This window comes from Gigantopelta aegis, chromosome 8 (assembly GCF_016097555.1).
Source record: "Gigantopelta aegis isolate Gae_Host chromosome 8, Gae_host_genome, whole genome shotgun sequence".
NCBI lineage: Eukaryota > Metazoa > Mollusca > Gastropoda > Neomphalida > Peltospiridae > Gigantopelta > Gigantopelta aegis.
This window is the reverse complement of record NC_054706.1, coordinates 38,631,273-38,649,680: the sequence shown is the minus strand read 5'-3', so window position 1 is coordinate 38,649,680 and position 18,408 is coordinate 38,631,273. Positions and strand designations below refer to the sequence as shown.

The 18,408-nt window shown below is 36.2% G+C and overlaps 1 protein-coding gene across 2 annotated transcripts in view; it reads right to left on the bottom strand.

Moving 5' to 3' along the window:
• LOC121378920 (extracellular matrix organizing protein FRAS1-like) overlaps positions 1–18,408 on the bottom strand; it is a 63,311-nt gene that overhangs the window by 13,226 nt on the left and 31,677 nt on the right. For both annotated transcript variants that reach the window (XM_041507306.1, XM_041507307.1), the window contains 13 exons: positions 17,827–17,907; positions 17,169–17,338; positions 16,290–16,413; positions 14,535–14,746; positions 13,734–13,881; positions 12,742–12,947; positions 11,783–11,939; positions 10,659–10,859; positions 7,639–7,826; positions 6,781–6,864; positions 4,375–5,425; positions 3,669–3,829; positions 1,590–1,696 (listed from right to left, as the gene is read on the bottom strand). In XM_041507306.1, coding sequence (XP_041363240.1) covers positions 1,590–1,696; positions 3,669–3,829; positions 4,375–5,425; positions 6,781–6,864; positions 7,639–7,826; positions 10,659–10,859; positions 11,783–11,939; positions 12,742–12,947; positions 13,734–13,881; positions 14,535–14,746; positions 16,290–16,413; positions 17,169–17,338; positions 17,827–17,907 — 2,890 coding nt within the window. The remainder of the gene's footprint in view (positions 1–1,589; positions 1,697–3,668; positions 3,830–4,374; positions 5,426–6,780; positions 6,865–7,638; positions 7,827–10,658; positions 10,860–11,782; positions 11,940–12,741; positions 12,948–13,733; positions 13,882–14,534; positions 14,747–16,289; positions 16,414–17,168; positions 17,339–17,826; positions 17,908–18,408) is intronic.

The following is an 18,408-nucleotide window of genomic DNA, read 5'->3' as shown; positions in this document are numbered from 1 at the left end:
TATATTTATTTAATCTGTTAAATGACAGCTTTTAATCTGTTAAATGACAGCTATGTAAGATATATTTATTTAATCTGTTAAATGACAGCTATGTAAGATATATTTATTTAATCTGTTAAATGACAGCTATGTAAGATATATTTATTTAATCTGTTAAATGACAGCTATGTAAGATATATTTATTTAATCAGTTACTTGACAGTGATGTACTAAGATATATTTAATAATGAGTTAATTGACAGCTATGTAAGATATATTTATTTAATCTGTTAAATGACAGCTATGTAAGATATATTTATTTAATCTGTTAAATGACAGCTATGTAAGATATATTTATTTAATCTGTTAAATGACAGCTATGTAAGATATATTTATTTAATCTGTTAATTGACAGCTATGTAAGATATATTTATTTAATCTGTTAAATGACAGCTATGTAAGATATATTTATTTAATCTGTTAAATGACAGCTATGTAAGATATATTTATTTAATCTGTTAAATGACAGCTATGTAAGATATATTTATTTAATCAGTTACTTGACAGTGATGTACTAAGATATATTTAATAATGAGTTAATTGACAGTGATGTACTAAGATATATTTATTTAATCAGTTACTTGACAGTGATGTACAAAGATATATTTATTTAATCAGTTACTTGACAGTGATGTACTAAGATATATTTAATAATGAGTTAATTGACAGTGATGTACTAAGATATATTTATTTAATCAGTTACTTGACAGTGATGTACAAAGATATATTTATTTAATCAGTTACTTGACAGTGATGTACTAAGATATATTTAATAATGAGTTAATTGACAGTGATGTACTAAGATATATTTATTTAATCAGTTACTTGACAGTGATGTACAAAGATATATTTATTTAATCAGTTACTTGACAGTGATGTACTAAGATATATTTAATAATGAGTTAATTGACAGCTATGTAAGATATATTTATTTAATCTGTTAATTGACAGCTATGTAAGATATATTTATTTAATCAGTTACTTGACAGTGATGTACTAAGATATATTTAATAATGAGTTAATTGACAGCTATGTAAGATATATTTATTTAATCTGTTAATTGACAGCTATGTAAGATATATTTATTTAATCTGTTAATTGACAGTGATGTACTAAGATATATTTAATAATGAGTTAATTGACAGCTATGTAAGATATATTTATTTAATCTGTTAATTGACAGCTATGTAAGATATATTTATTTAATCTGTTAATTGACAGCTATGTAAGATATATTTATTTAATCTGTTAAATGACAGCTATGTAAGATATATTTATTTAATCTGTTAATTGACAGTGATGTACTAAGATATATTTAATAATGAGTTAATTGACAGCTATGTAAGATATATTTATTTAATTGGTTAATTGACAGCTTTAAAGACAGATAATCCAGCCACAGGCAACCAAAATCATTATTTAGATGTAAAGGTTTTTTAAATATTCAACATTCATTGTTTTGTGGTTTGATCTTTGTGAAATAGTTTAAAGACAATCAGTCTATGGGAAGTCCTGTATGAAGATATTTGATGACTATGTTGATCACAAACCTTTTCAGTGGCTGTCCGGTGCAAGGTATGGGGTCAGCATTGATAAATCGCTGTGTGGTTTTAACACTGCATGGAATCAGCTCTATAGTATACAACCCTGTATAGTCCTGGAACATAAAGTAAACACTATGAAAGATATACTGATGGAAAGAAATAAGGAAACACATGGAATTGTAGACCAAATTTAATTCACTACTAGCGTAGTAATGTCTGTATTTCATGCCAAGTTGTAATGTGGGATTGAATGTCTCTAGTGTTGGATGTGCTGCCTATATGTTCCCAGTCAACTTCTGACAATATGAAATGATTTTTGATGCAGTCATTATTTCATGTTGCTATCTGTGTGATTCTTTATTTCTTTCCATCAGTATATTTTTGATGCAGTCATTATTTCATGTTGCTATCTGTGTGATTCTTTATTTCTTTTCATCAGTATATCTACAGTATATTTTATCTATTCTCGATATACTTAGTCAGCCATCTATCCTTTGTTTTAAGTTTATAAATAATAAAATTTGTTAAAATAGTATTTTAAAATAGAAAAGATAATAAACTGACCCTTTTATAAATCAAACTATATGTCTCTCATTTTGTTTCGGATGTCGGATTAATTTTACAATATTACAATATAATATTATGTTTTTAACATTAATGACAATTTATTAAAATAAATTATAAATTTTATAGCTGAAGGAAATTGTGCAGGAATGTCAGTATAAGGGATGCTAAGAGTTACATGTTTATCTCAATGACAGCTAATGTTTTAAATATGAATGTTTAACAATACCATCAGCATGAAAACACTTCAGATATTGGGTATCAACCAAAGGTAAGTACATGTATTTGAAAACTTTTAGGAATGAATGACATCCATGTAAAATTCAAAACTAAAATTAAAACAGACTATAAATAGCTGTACCAAAATATACATCTCACAGGTAAGTAAATTCAAAATTTGGAATTGAATTCAGTATTTCTTAAGAATTTAAACAAAAGTTCAGGATGCAATCAAAAAGATTTCATCACAATTATACCAAATCTATCTTTTCTAGTATGCTTCAGGTGATTGCACTCCACCAATATGTGACACACTGTCAGAATACACTGACAGTGCAAATTTATCTCTACTCACATTGTAAACACAATAAATATGTGAACCACAATAACTGCTTTGTACATACTGTATACTACATAAATATAAAGTGATTCTGTGGTTTACACTTCTGTGAATGTCTAAAATTATCATGTTCAGTTCAAGTGTATAACTATTTTACTAACATAATCAAACAATTATTTACATCTTTATTCTCTAGGAAATCCCCATTCTGTATTTTGGTTTTTACCATCAGTAGCAGAATGAGGGAATTAAAATGGCTGCATGATATTGTAAAAATAATAACATTTACTACTTCAATATTAACAAATAATGTTAACAGTTCTGCTTATAGTAGTTTGAAATTGACGTTCATGGAAGGAAGGAAATGTTTTATTTAACGACACACTCAACACATTTATTTACGGTTATATGGTGTCAGACATATGGTTAAGGACCACACAGATATTGCGGGAGGAAACCCGCTACCGCCACTTCATGGGCTACTCTTTTCGATTAGCAGTAAGGGATCTTTTATATGCACCATCCCATAGACAGGATAGCACATACCACGGCCTTTGGTATACCAGTCGTGGTGCACTGGCTGGAGCGAGAAATAGCCCAATGGGCCCACTGACAGGGATCGATCCCAAACTGACCTCGCATCAAACGAACACTTTACCACTGGGCTACGTCTCGCCCCTTGAGGTTCATGAAGTTATTTTTAAAGTCACATATTATCTGGAATAATCCAAGTATTTATAACAAAAGAGTATCTACATATTGGAATTATTTAATATTTAAATTAATTATAATTGAAAATTGGTAAAACCATATACTTCAGTACTGTTTAATTTTCATTGGTTACTTCCCTTTTAAATAGTCTTCAGTCTTTAACAGTTATAACCAATGTCAAATACTTCACTACAGTATTACATATTACATAGTGTACAGGTAGTTGTCTATATACAGTACATGTTACTTACCTTAAGATTAAAGGTACTTGTAGCCTTCCACATTTGGTGTGGACTATCAAATGTCTGCTGGCTCCACACAAGTTCTAGGTCAAACGATATAGCAAGGTCCTCAGGAGGTACAACATGGCTCTTTATACCAGGCATCGTACTGTGTTCATACACATACATCCCTGAAATAATTTAAATTACTTCTTTGTGTAAAAGTTCACAAGTTATTTAAATCAGTTTTTTAACAAACTGAATTCAAAGAATGCATTAAAAAAAACCCATAGCATTAAATTAAATTTTATGAAACATTAATTTCATTACTATATGATTAAAAAAAGTTTAGTTTTATTTTGTTTAATGACACCACTAGAGCACATTGATTTATTAATCATCGGCTATTATATGTCAAACCTTTGGTAATTCTGACAGTCTTAAAGATGGTTCTTTTATATGCATCATCCCACAGACAGGATAGCACATACCACAGCCTTTGATGTACCCATCATCGTGCACTGGGGCTGCAATGAAAAATAACCCAATCGGCCCACTGACGGGGGATCAATCCTAGACTGACCGTACATCATGCTAGTACTTTCCCACTTTGAAAGTGAAAATAGCAGAAGTTGTTCATATCTAATTAAAAGTGTCATATGGTGTAGTTTATGCATATCCATTGGTGTTATTAAGATTTTATTACATTATGTAAAAGCAATCCTCTGTGACTGACCTCTAAACTTGGCTGTGGTTCTGAAATTAATCACCAGTTTGCCATCCTCTCTGATGAGAATCTTGAGAACCTGTAGCTTGCCTCCCAGCTTCCCCTCGGTTTCCAGGCCACTTCGCCACTTCATTGTGTCGTAGTAGAACGAGAACTCCATCTCAGTGCGGTGCTCCAGGGACCCCCAGCCGACGGGCGCCGTGGCATACAGATAGGACACAAACAGCGGCACCTTGACCGTCAGGTGAGTCCTGCTGGAGTCCTTCATCTGGAAATCGGAGACGACCCGACCTCCACAGATGTCGACGAGCTCCGTCATGTGATACCAGGCATCAAACCTCCAGGTACAGCTCTTCAGGTTGAGATGCTCGTACAGGGCGAGGGTCCGGTTCTCTCGCACGCTCTCCTCAAACTGAAACGGGAAGTCAAATCCCGGCCCGTACGGGAGTGGGTCAGAAAGCTTTCCACTGAAGAATCCTTCGTCAATTAACGGTTTGCGCTCCAGAGCTGTAATGATGTTAGAACACACGTGCTGCTGTCTGTATATGGGCTCGGACAGCAGCAGACGCAGGTTGTGGATTGGGAATGTCGATATCAATGGCAGCAGTCCATCTTGATGAGGAATCTCAACAGAGATGTGGATCGTGTTGGGATGATCATCATCATCATCGGGACCAACGTACTCGAGATTGGCCAAAAACGACTGTGCATGATAACCTTGCATATTTTTGTTAAATGCTGGCGAGTTACAAATGCTATTACTGTTGCCAATGGTGACTGGCTTACTCTTTAGTGGTACACCCGGATTGCCGTTTGCGTGAAGTGGTTGTGCGACACACCGGACCTGAAAGTGTGGCCTGAAGTAAATGCTGTCGAGCACAATCTTATCAATACTGGTGAACAGAGTGCTGTCCGACACTTGTACAAACGGTGGGTGCGACTCATCGTCATCTGCCGGCAAAGCCACTTCCCAGTGGTACAGGATGCGTGACTGGTTTATACCAGACTCCTCACACAGAGAATGGGTCTTGGGGTAAATTGGCGAATGTACATCACAAGGCTGAAATACAAATCACTGATGGTGGTAAACAAGCAAAGCATGTCCTGAGGTTAGTAATGTTTTCATCAAGCCGTTTGTTTAATGTATGGTCAACGTCTTTTGTGTAAACATTAGAGCACAAATTCATTATGCTTGGATTTTTAAACCAAACAGCGACAGTAAAAGTTTGTTTTGTTTAATAACATCACTAGAGCACATTAATTTATTAATCATTGACTATTGGAAGTCAAACATTGGTAATTTTGACATAGTCTTGGAGAGGAAACCCACTATATTTACTTTACCACTGGGCTATGTCTCGCCTCCTTAAATGGATGTAATTCTGTATGTTATTTATTATGTTATTCTGCTACAAATAACAATATTTGATTGTTTGGAATTCCTTGTTAAGTCAGAATATGTAATATGTACAAAGGCCACTGTAGTACCACAAGGTTTGGGTAAGGGTTATCTTTAAAATCTAACATTATCCAACCCCGGTCTATGTCAGCCATCACCTGATGTAATGCATTAACTTCCATATTGTTTCTATAGACCACTCAAGGACACCATGGGCCGTAAGCTTAATATACTCATTAAAATATGACATTAAAATAAATCCAACTCTAGACCATATCTGTAGTGCTCTTTATGGTACAAAAAATAGGTTTTATTTGTTTACCGTCAATAAGGGCAAGTGGTTATCACTATTATTATTTATAAGATGAGGGTATTATTATAATATTCTATAAAATACTTAACCTTTTCCAGCTGTATCATTCATTTCTGGATTGCAGTAACTGTTATGTATTTAAATTTACATCATTCTAATTCAGCTAATTCTGCACAAAAATTGTGACCTCCAAATAATTTTGTTTGTTTGTTGTTGTCCAAACTGTTTGCAAAATTTCTGAGTTTTGTGTACCAATGACAACAAAACACAGACTTTTATATCTTGACGAATTAATTGCTGCAATTTTCAACACAAACTGGCAATTTGTTGCAGAATGCAAATTCAGTTTCGAAAACATATACCTTTTCACAGTAAATATTATTTATAGGGGTAAAACATGACTAAGATTTTATTAAACAAATCTATTAATTACATTTTATTTATAAATATTTTAATGTCAGTGCAGATTATGACCTCTAGACTTTAAACATAGAAAAACATCACAGTATCGTGTGTCTTTGTGTATTTTTCATTCTTACCTTTGCAGCATTCATCTGTAAGTTTAACGTGTATTAGGGTGAGTCATCTATTGTAACTAATGACTTTTCTGCTAACAAAACTCATGAACACATTTTAAAATATTAATGTAAAACATATATTTTCTCAAATACTTATTTGGTGGTGTAAGACAGGAGTTACTCACCGTGACACAGATTAAAGGGTAACCAGGAGAGGGCTTGGCTTTGACACCCTGCTCCACATCATCATAGTACAACAACGACACAACCTGCAGAATAAATTAATGTTTAACGACACCCCAGCATAAAAATACATCGGTTATTGGGTGAACACACAGCTGCCTATTCAAAACCTAACTCCAAACTGACATCTGAAACAACAGATTGTAATCAGAGAAAGTTGATTATTTTCCAAGTTTGTTTAGTTTTATAATGTTATATAACAGGTCCACTGCGAAGCTCACATTTATTTGTAAGCCATCCTAAGTCATTCGGGACTTGATCATGTTTACTTTCTGCTGGTTTCCATAAACTAGTTATCAGATGAATTTGTAATCAACACATTTAGCAGCTTGTAAAAAAAAATATTTTGTGTGCAGTGCAATGCTAGGAACATACTGAAAAAATTATTTTGCTTAATGAGCATATATATTAATTAATCATTGGCTGTTGGATGTAAAACATTTAGCAATTTTGACACATAAGTCTTCATAGAAAACTCACATTTTTCCATTAGCAATTTCCCCACAGACAGGACAGCACATACCACAGCCTTTAATATATCAGTTGTGGGACTAGTTAGGACGAGGAAACCCCATAATAAGAGAAAGGGTCCACCTTGCCCATATAAAATAAGTCATCAGATATGATGTTGCTTGACGTCATTTTTACATTTATCAAGAATATCTTAATTCATTCATCGAGAAATGAACAAACTCCCGTTGCTACGTTTGGACCAATGGAATAACTTTATACTGTAATGAATGTAACAGAAATTTAATTATTCTTAGTATGTCTTAATCCCAGAGCTCCAGAGTTGTTACCGTGGGCGATGCTGGCAGGATGGTGCTCCCAGACACCTCGTTGTCAAGGATGGTAATTGTTGCTGAAGATGTAGGGCCAAAAATAGCCCCTTCTGGATCTTCAGGACCCAGTTGGATGGTAAGCGACTCATGCCACTCCACATCACTGTTGTAGAGAATGTCAACTGGAAACTCAACTTCTTTCAGTCCTAAAAATTTAACAACACATTTGGTCTGGCAGGTTTTTGCTTAACTGGTTAATACACAATTATGTAGGACAATACTTTAAATATTGATTAGAAAACTGAAAAAAACATTTGGTTAGCATGTAATTTGAACAAATACCTGGTAGCACTCTTTTGAAGCTACTTATCACCAATGCTGTTTTAAGTCTGGTAGAGCTTAACAGCCACAGTTGCACATAACTATTAAAAAGAATACAGGCACAGGGGTCGAAATACTGCTGTCCTGACAGGTTTTAGCAAGTTAACATCACAGGCTGGGAGATATTCTAGCCTGTCATCCTGTCTGACCGGTAATTTATTTTGCATTTAAACTTTATGATCATGTTTGGTCCAGCCAGTTTTTATTTGGTCCGATAGAGTTTGTACCTTACCAGACAGACTGTCTGCCAGGAATTCCAGTGCATTTCGACCCCTGATGTAGCATATTTTGTAATGGTGAACACCTGTGTGTAAGACATTCAAGTGGATGAGTACCTGGAGGTATCACCCTTGCACCTGTGTGTAAGACATTCAAGTGGAGGAGTACCTGGAGGTATCACCCTTGCACCTGTGTGTAAGACATTCAAGTGGATGAGTACCTGGTGGTATCACCCTTGCACCTGTGTGTAAGACATTCAAGTGGAGGAGTACCTGGAGGTATCACCCTTGCACCTGTGTGTAAGACATTCAAGTGGAGGAGTACCTGGAGGTATCACCCTTGCACCTGTGTGTAAGACATTCAAGTGGAGGAGTACCTGGAGGTATCACTCTGACACCTGTGTGTAAGACATTCAAGTGGATGAGTACCTGGAGGTATCACCCTGACACCTGTGTGTAAGACATTCAAGTGGATGAGTACCTGGAGGTATCACCCTGACACCTGTGTGTAAGACATTCAAGTGGATGAGTACCTGGAGGTATCACCCTGACACCTGTGTGTAAGACATTCAAGTGGATGAGTACCTGGAGGTATCACCCTGACACCTGTGTGTAAGACATTCAAGTGGAGGAGTACCTGGAGGTATCACCCTGGATGACACCTGTGTGTAAGACATTCAAGTGGATGAGTACCTGGAGGTATCACCCTTGCACCTGTGTGTAAGACATTCAAGTGGATGAGTACCTGGAGGTATCACCCTTGCACCTGTGTGTAAGACATTCAAGTGGATGAGTACCTGGTGGTATCACCCTTGCACCTGTGTGTAAGACATTCAAGTGGAGGAGTACCTGGAGGTATCACCCTGACACCTGTGTGTAAGACATTCAAGTGGATGAGTACCTGGAGGTATCACCCTTGCACCTGTGTGTAAGACATTCAAGTGGATGAGTACCTGGAGGTATCACCCTTGCACCTGTGTGTAAGACATTCAAGTGGATGAGTACCTGGAGGTATCACCCTTGCACCTGTGTGTAAGACATTCAAGTGGATGGAGTATCACTGGTGGTATCACCCTGGCACCTGTGTCTAAGACAATCAAGTGGAGGAGTACTGGAGGTATCACTCTGACACCTGTGTGTAGTACCTGGAGGTATCACTCTGACACCTGTGTGTAAGACATTCAAGTGGATGAGTACCTGGAGGTATCACCCTTACACCTGTGTGTAAGACATTCAAGTGGATGAGTACCTGGAGGTATCACCCTTGCACCTGTGTGTAAGACACTCTGATCAAAGTGGATGAGTACCTGGAGGTATCACCCTTGCACCTGTGTGTAAGACATTCAAGTGGATGAGTACCTGGAGGTATCACCCTTGCACCTGTGTGTAAGACATTCAAGTGGATGAGTACCTGGAGGTATCACCCTGACACCTGTGTGTAAGACATTCAAGTGGATGAGTACCTGGAGGTATCACCCTTGCACCTGTGTGTAAGACAATCAAGTGGAGGAGTACCTGGAGGTATCACCCTTGCACCTGTGTGTAAGACATTCAAGTGGATGAGTACCTGGAGGTATCACCCTTGTGTGTAAGACACCTGTGTGTAAGACATTCAAGTGGAGGAGTACCTGGAGGTATCACCCTTGCACCTGTGTGTAAGACATTCAAGTGGATGAGTACCTGGAGGTATCACCCTGACACCTGTGTGTAAGACATTCAAGTGGATGAGTACCTGGAGGTATCACCCTGACACCTGTGTGTAAGACATTCAAGTGGATGAGTACCTGGAGGTATCACCCTTGCACCTGTGTGTAAGACATTCAAGTGGAGGAGTACCTGGAGGTATCACCCTGACACCTGTGTGTAAGACATTCAAGTGGATGGAGTACCTGGAGGTATCACACCCTTGCACCTGTGTGTAAGACATTCAAGTTGCACCTGTGTGTAAGACATTCAAGTGGAGGAGTACCTGGAGGTATCACCCTTGCACCTGTGTGTAAGACAATCAAGTGGATGAGTACCTGGAGGTATCACCCTGACACCTGTGTGTAAGACATTCAAGTGGATGAGTACCTGGAGGTATCACCCTGACACCTGTGTGTAAGACATTCAAGTGGATGAGTACCTGGAGGTATCACCCTGACACCTGTGTGTAAGACATTCAAGTGGATGAGTACCTGGAGGTATCACCCTTGCACCTGTGTGTAAGACATTCAAGTGGATGAGTACCTGGAGGTATCACCCTCTGACACCTGTGTGTAAGACATTCAAGTGGATGAGTACCTGGAGGTATCACCCTTGCACCTGTGTGTAAGACATTCAAGTGGATGAGTACCTGGAGGTATCACCCTGACACCTGTGTGTAAGACATTCAAGTGGATGAGTACCTGGAGGTATCACCCTTACACCTGTGTGTAAGACATTCAAGTGGATGAGTACCTGGTGGAAACCTCAGAATGAGACTCTTGGGGTTGTAGTCGACGCCCGACTGGGCCGACCCATCGCGCGTGCTGCAGCGCACACTAGATGTGGTGTTGAGATCCCCCGATCTGACCACCTTGGTGGTCATCGTGGCTATCTGCTCCATTTCACTCGGCTCATTGATGCTGTACGCAGACTCCGCAAACTGAATGGTGGGCACTGCAAAAAATATTTAAACAAACAAGTGGATCATACAACAACAAAGTTTTATTTTATTCTTATTTTTCTGGTATTAAATTTTCATTCCTTTAAAGTTAAATGTTGGAAAAATATTAAATGATTATTTAACATTTCAATCTGTTATTTGATTTGAAAAACCAAAAAACGCCAATGGAAAGACTTGATCCATTTAAATGGCATTCAACTCCTATTATTTCAGTGATGGTTTTATTAAAAATATAACAACAATCGCAGCAGCAGGTAGGAGTTTTAGCCACATGTGTTACTATTGTCTTCTATGAGATTTGATTTGGTGGTATACACCCTACAACTTTCAGATGTACTTAATACAATTTATGCTATAACTTGCCCATAATATCCTTTTGTAAACATACTTGTTATTTGCTTTATATATCTCGTTAATATTGTTTTGCTGTCAATGGGTCATTGTTTACTATAACGTTTTGATCAGATTTAGTTAAAGTATGTGATGTCAAACTATATTTGTGCTAATTGTAATGCAAGATGGATGCGACTTTAGAACTGTGATTTACTAAATATCAAATCAAAATGTTTTAGAAGCACTAGAGGATAAATGGAATTTGCTACTTGTGTGGTTTTTAGTAAGTAAAATATCACTCAGAAGGAACCCTCCTTCAATCCTTTTTGGTACATATAATCTGTTTCAAATTGTCTTTGTTTATTTGATGGTCGTTTATTAACAATCTGGATTTGTTTATCAATAAAAAGCTACATTTTCATCTTTATTATGACTGTTAGTTGGTTACATTAATAGGTCATCGTAATGGTGATATAAATGCCAGGTTTTCATTACTGGGATTGTCGTGAATTACATGTAACAAGTAAAAATATTGTTTGTGTTTAATTTTAATGAGGACTCGAGTCATCGTGAGAACTCTCACCATCATCGTGGTTGGTGATAGTCACTGTAGTCTTGTCCATGTGTCCCAACTCTGCCTCACATTCATCTGTCCCCTTCGGTTGTGTGAGACGGACAAGAAACGTCTCTTCAGGTTCAAACTGAACATCATCCACAATCCGTACGGTGCAGTTCTTCAGCTGAGACCAACAACACAGTGACACACGTTAAAACTAGAAATATCTTAATCCTTACACTGATATTGTTTTAAAATTATTGTTCAGCTCCATCAGGAATAATAAAAGCATTGTATAGGAAAATTCTATTATGTAGTTTTTAAGCAAACCAAAACAAGAGAGGTCACTCACAGAGATTAGGGTGCTGTTGTTTGTTTGTTGTCTTAAAAATATTAGACACAAAATATATTCGAGTTTTAACTAACAAGAAAAGTTTGTGGGTTTAATGTATGTATAGAAGTGAACCTATACTGTCAAACATCAAGATTCATATATTAGAAACACAGTAAATCTTACAGCAGATATTAATTTTACTTGTAGAATGCATGAAATTGCATTTCAGGACATATAGTTTTCAAAATTTTATGGGAGAGCATACTCCACAAACCCCCTAGAAACTTTACTTTGCCCCCTCAATCTCAATCAGCCCCCCAATGTCTACTTGCTTCCACCATGCCTGAAAGAGCTATGTCTGCAATCCCATTCAGAGTATGACTATTATTTATTCAGAGGACATAAAACACTGTGAGGTGTTTACCAGACAAATATGTCTCTGGTACCTGAAAACGACAGTGAGTTTGTATTAACTGGTAACACAATTCCTACCTATGTATACATTTAAACCAATCTCAGTTGTTGTCTTTAAAGACTGCTTTCTACCAAGTCCAACTGTTCTGATCATTTTTACTATCATAACGTACAGAATCGCCAACAAGACATTTAACACTAAACCGGTGAGATGACCCTACAGAATACTTCGACTCACTCTGTCTCCCGGTAGAAAGGTGACACGCGACACGTCTCCCAGGATCCTCTCTTCATAGTCCATCATCACCTCGGCCGTCCGCTGTCTGGTGAAGCAGATGACAGACGACTCAAAACTGACATCCCCCGTCCTCATGATCGTCAGGTTCACAGTCTTGTTCTTCTCGTCAACAATGTAGTCTTCCTGAACAAACGTCATCCTCGGAACTGCAATAGTTTATTAGTACTGTGAACTTGTCAGTCAGTAACACAGGTCTCGAAATAGGAAGTAAAATATGGACTGCTGTTATTTTTTTAAAATAGCAAGCCATAATAAGAAAAAATATGGACTGCTGGAAATCAGGCAGCACAGTGGAGTGGAGTGGAGAATTTGTGGAAGTGTGTGAAAAATTAGGACCTCTGAGATATAACAGAATCACAAGCTCAACCTCAGATGATGAGATGATCATACAAAAAATGACCTGCAAAGTTTTGGTAATTTTATCAGGTGAATTTAAGGGGAAGGGTATAAGTTAATTTTTTTAGTAAACATGATATGCTAATAAATTTTCAATATACAATGTTGACACATTTTTATTTAATTTTTACGAATTATTACATTACATAATATACTTACAAAATTTCCTATAAATAATATTAATTATTTAATCAGCAAACAAAATTAAATGACTTCATAATTTTATAGCCATTTCCGACAACAAAGATATTTCAAATAATTATGCTATTTTTGCTTTTTAGTTTTTTTGTGTGGATTCTCTTTTAGGTACATAAATGTGAAAATGTAATAGAACTAAATTATTTAATGATTTATTTAGGAATACTGGGCAGTGTGCTTACAGTTGTAGAAATTAGGGATGGTACTAATGTTTTATTTACTGTTTATAATCAACAATCCTCAACTCACTTTGCCCATCTTTATGCTATGACAATACCTTCAATTATCGCATTCCCACCACTTGTTTGTAAGCAAATTATAACACTTATGTAACTTACTGTCAAGTGATTCATCGTGAATGATAACATTGGCAAAATACGGCTCTGCCAGAGTACTTCCCATGGGTGAGCTCAAAAAGACTACAAATGTCTCGTTCCCTTCTCGGCGAGGATCAAAATCATCATCCAGAATAGTTAACTGGCATTTCTGGAAAAAGAGATGTTTCATCAATATAGCATGGTACTTATATAGCATTTCTCACGAGGTTATCATAGCTAATATAGTATACAGTATATATTTAGGATACTTTATAGTATATATCCTTAAGTGGCTTGATAGTAGATGTATGTGTAAAGCTAAAAGTAAACATGAATATATCCACAACATTAAGTGTATCAAATTAAATACTTTTAACTGTCTATTGCTGTCAAAAGGAAGTATACTTTTTAATGTTCAGCGGTAAAGCGCCCACCTAATATGCTGTCGGTCTATGATTGATCCCCATCAGTGGGCCCATTGGGACATTTCTTGTTCCAGCCAGTGCACCAGTACTGGTATATCAAAGGCCATGGTATGTGCTATCCTGTCTGTGGGATCGTGCATATAAAAGATCCCTTGCTACTAATGGGAAAAATGTAGCGGGTTTCCTCTCTAAGACTATATGTAAAAAAATTACCAATATTTACATCCAATAGCTGATGATTAATAAATCAATGTGTTATAGTGTTGTCATTAAACAAAACAAATGTCTTTTTTTTAATGATTAATAAACAGCAAACATTGATCTCAATTATCTTTCATTGGTATTATCTTATCAAAACTGAAAGATGTGTTAGTGTTTGTAGACGTTATCTTCTTACCTCCGTGGTCTGTCCCGGCCCAAACGTGATCTGGCTAGAACTTGGTACATAATCCTGTCCCGGGGTCGCTGAGGGGGGGTCGGAGAGTCGCGTGGCGCACCACACCACGCTGCTGTGACTCAAGTCGGACCCCATTCGCAAGATTTCAACCTCAACTATTCCCGCAGACTCCTCAAATGAATAGGATGGCAGTGACAGGAAAATCATTGACTCTGAATAAAACAAAATATCAAAATAATAACCATAAAAACACAATTAATAAAATGTCACAATCTGTCTATAAGGACTGACTTTTATCATGTATCACCTAATACAATTAATAAAATGTCACAATCTGTCTATAAGGACTGACTTTTATCATGTATCACCTAATACAATTAATAAAATGTCACAATCTGTCTATAAGGACTGACTTTTATCATGTATCACCTAATACAATTAATAAAATGTCACAATCTGTCTATAAAGACTGACTTTTATCATGTATCACCTAATACAATTAATAAAATGTCACAATCTGTCTATAAGGACTGACTTTTATCATGTATCACCTAATACAATTAATAAAATGTCACAATCTGTCTATAAGGACTGACTTTTATCATGTATCACCTAATACAATTAATAAAATGTCACAATCTGTCTATAAGGACTGACTTTTATCATGTATCACCTAATACAATTAATAAAATGTCACAATCTGTCTATAAGGACTGACTTTTATCATGTATCACCTAATACAATTAATAAAATGTCACAATCTGTCTATAAAGACTGACTTTTATCATGTATCACCTAATACAATTAATAAAATGTCACAATCTGTCTATAAGGACTGACTTTTATCATGTATCACCTAATACAATTAATAAAATGTCACAATCTGTCTATAAGGACTGACTTTTATCATGTATCACCTAATACAATTAATAAAATGTCACAATCTGTCTATAAAGACTGACTTTTATCATGTATCACCTAATACAATTAATAAAATGTCACAATCTGTCTATAAGGACTGACTTTTATCATGTATCACCTAATACACTTGGCACATAGTTCTAAAATGGATAATGAACGAACTAAATGTTTTATTTAACGACGCACTCAACACATTTTATTTACGGTTATATGGCGTCAGACATATGGTTAAGGACCACACAGATTTTGAGAGGAAACCCGCTGTCGCCACTACATGGACTACTCTTTCCGATTAGCAGCAAGGGATCTTTTATTTGCGCTTCCCACAGGCAGGATAGCACAAACCATGGCCTTTGTTGAACCAGTTATAGATCACTGGTTGGTGCAAGTGGTTTACACCTACCCATTGAGCCTTGCGGAGCACTCACTCTGGGTTTGGAGTCAGTATCTGGATTAAAAATCCCATGCCTCGACTGGGATCCAAACCCAGTACCTACCAGCCTGTAGACCGATGGCCTAACCACGACACCACCGAGGCCGGTTTTATGTTGATTGATACGCTGCAGGTTGGAGTTTTAGCCATATATGTTACTATTGTCATCTATGGGACTTGACTTGGTAGTATACACCCTACAGAGAATTGCAAATAATTTAACTGACATTATCTAATGACCATCTCAGTTTCTGTCCACCACATTTGATCACATTGGTCCTGCTACAACACATATGAGGCACCTGTGATGATGTTAATATTAATGTTTTGATAAATTACTTTCATAATTGCACTAAAATAGAACTATTGGTAAACCAAAATTTTAGTAACAGTAACTGTACCATCATTAGGGCCTTCCAAAATGACAGTTGCCTTGGAGATGTGGCCCAGTGTGGCTGGAAAGGCTGGTTCCATCAGTCCTAAATCAAACTGCTCTGAAGTCTCATATTCACTGTCATCTATCAACTGAAACACAGCAAAAATAAATACACACTGTTAATTTAGATAGAGGTTAACTTCTTTTTGATGAATAAGTTGAAAATATTACATTATGTACTAGAGAGATATGATGAAATGAAATATTAACAGCAAAGATTGACTGCAACCAAAAGCCTTCATCAATAGTGTGATAGTTTTACTGACATTCATTCCAACATTACATCTTTGAATGTTATACAGACATTACCATGCCAGTAATAAATTCAATGTTGTTTATAATACCAAGTGTTTATATCTTTCAATATTTCTAGGTTAAAGTCAAGTCCAATATTGGGCTCGAAATAAAAAGTTAAATATGACCTGCTGTTACGATATAATAGCAGATCAAAACAAATATGTCGCTATTTCGAGCTCAGCAATAAACTGTCATGAATAATTGTGTGAAATGTCAACATCTCTTCCAGTTAACATCTATACAGGGAACACCTTTTTTCATACAATGGAATTTACTACAAGTTATTTATTTCCAAGCCGATTGTTTTCTAATCTGCACACAAAAATAGTATTTTTCTGTTATTTCCAAAACACTTTTATTTTTCTTCTTACGTCAAACCAAACTGAAATTATTTACAAAAAAAAAAAAACATTGTAGAAGGGTGGGACTTACTATATGAGACATCCAGACATCACCTGTCTTGACATATTTATTATTATTTAAATTTTTAATAGTTAGCAAGAAATATCCCATAATAAGATCAAACTAATTGTGAAAATATTGTTACCTTGACATCACAGGTAGCCTCGGTAACTCCTTTAGGAAAGACAACTCTGTAGGAATTAGTCTGGCCCCGTGATATGTAGTCAGAACCTGATTCGAGACCAGACAAGCTGCTGCCAGTGGCGGTCAGTGACGTTGTGAAACAGATCACGGATACTGTACTACTGAGGTCACCTGACAACAAACACAGATGTTATAGATCAGGCCCATAGGAATTATATCTGGAGTGGGGGGGAATAATCTTTAGTGGAGGAGACAGTCTCTAGTGGGAAGGGGCAAAAGCCATATTTTTATCTTTTTATTTATATAGAGTAGGACAATAAATTTACATTTTCATCATCAACTGAGGAGGCACAGCCTCTCCCAATTCCAACCTTCCCAGTTCCTATGGATCTGTATATTGATCAATTATTGACCATCATTTAGGGCAAGATCAGGTTTTATAGACCAAAGCAAATTATATTGATCGAGGCCAAGAATACAAATACATTTTCTTTATGTAATAATGTATAAAATTATTAACCAATCATGGATTAGTTTGTGTAAACTGATGATAATCGCAAAATTTCATCTGATTTTCCACAATATTTGAAGACTTATTTAATTTTAAAATGAATGGAAAAATGGTTTTCAGTTTGTGATGTCAGTCATTTTCAACATACCTGTTCGAGTCAAGGCTGCCATTAGATATGCATCTCCTTCGTTCACATGGTAAACACTGCTCTTGAAACTTATCACAGGTTCTTAAAAAAAGAAGTTGTTACAATATCACAGAAATTTCATAACTATATGATTGATTACACTGTAATAAAACGACCATGTGAAATGGAATGGTGGAATGCTAATGTTCTTGGTAGAGAAATTTTAGCAAACAACTAAAACCTATCAAAGTGATTACTAATTGCATTAAAGATGCTCTTTTCAATGCATAGGCATACAGGCTCCCATTTTTATAGAGGGTGGGGGTGGAGGTAGACTGATTTTTGCCCAAATTAAATAAAAATGTCTGAATCGTAATAATAATATTTATTCATACTTGCATTACACCAAACAGTTATATAGGGTTCCAAATGAATCAATATGAACTAATATTGTGAATAGAATGATGGAAATACATAGTAAAAAACTTTCAGGCCAGCTCATTTTGCTAGAATGTTTCCATCAAATTTGCCCAAATACAAAGAATTGCTCCAGCATAGGGAGGTGGGGGGGGGGGGGGGGGGGGGGGGGCGGCAGAGTTGACT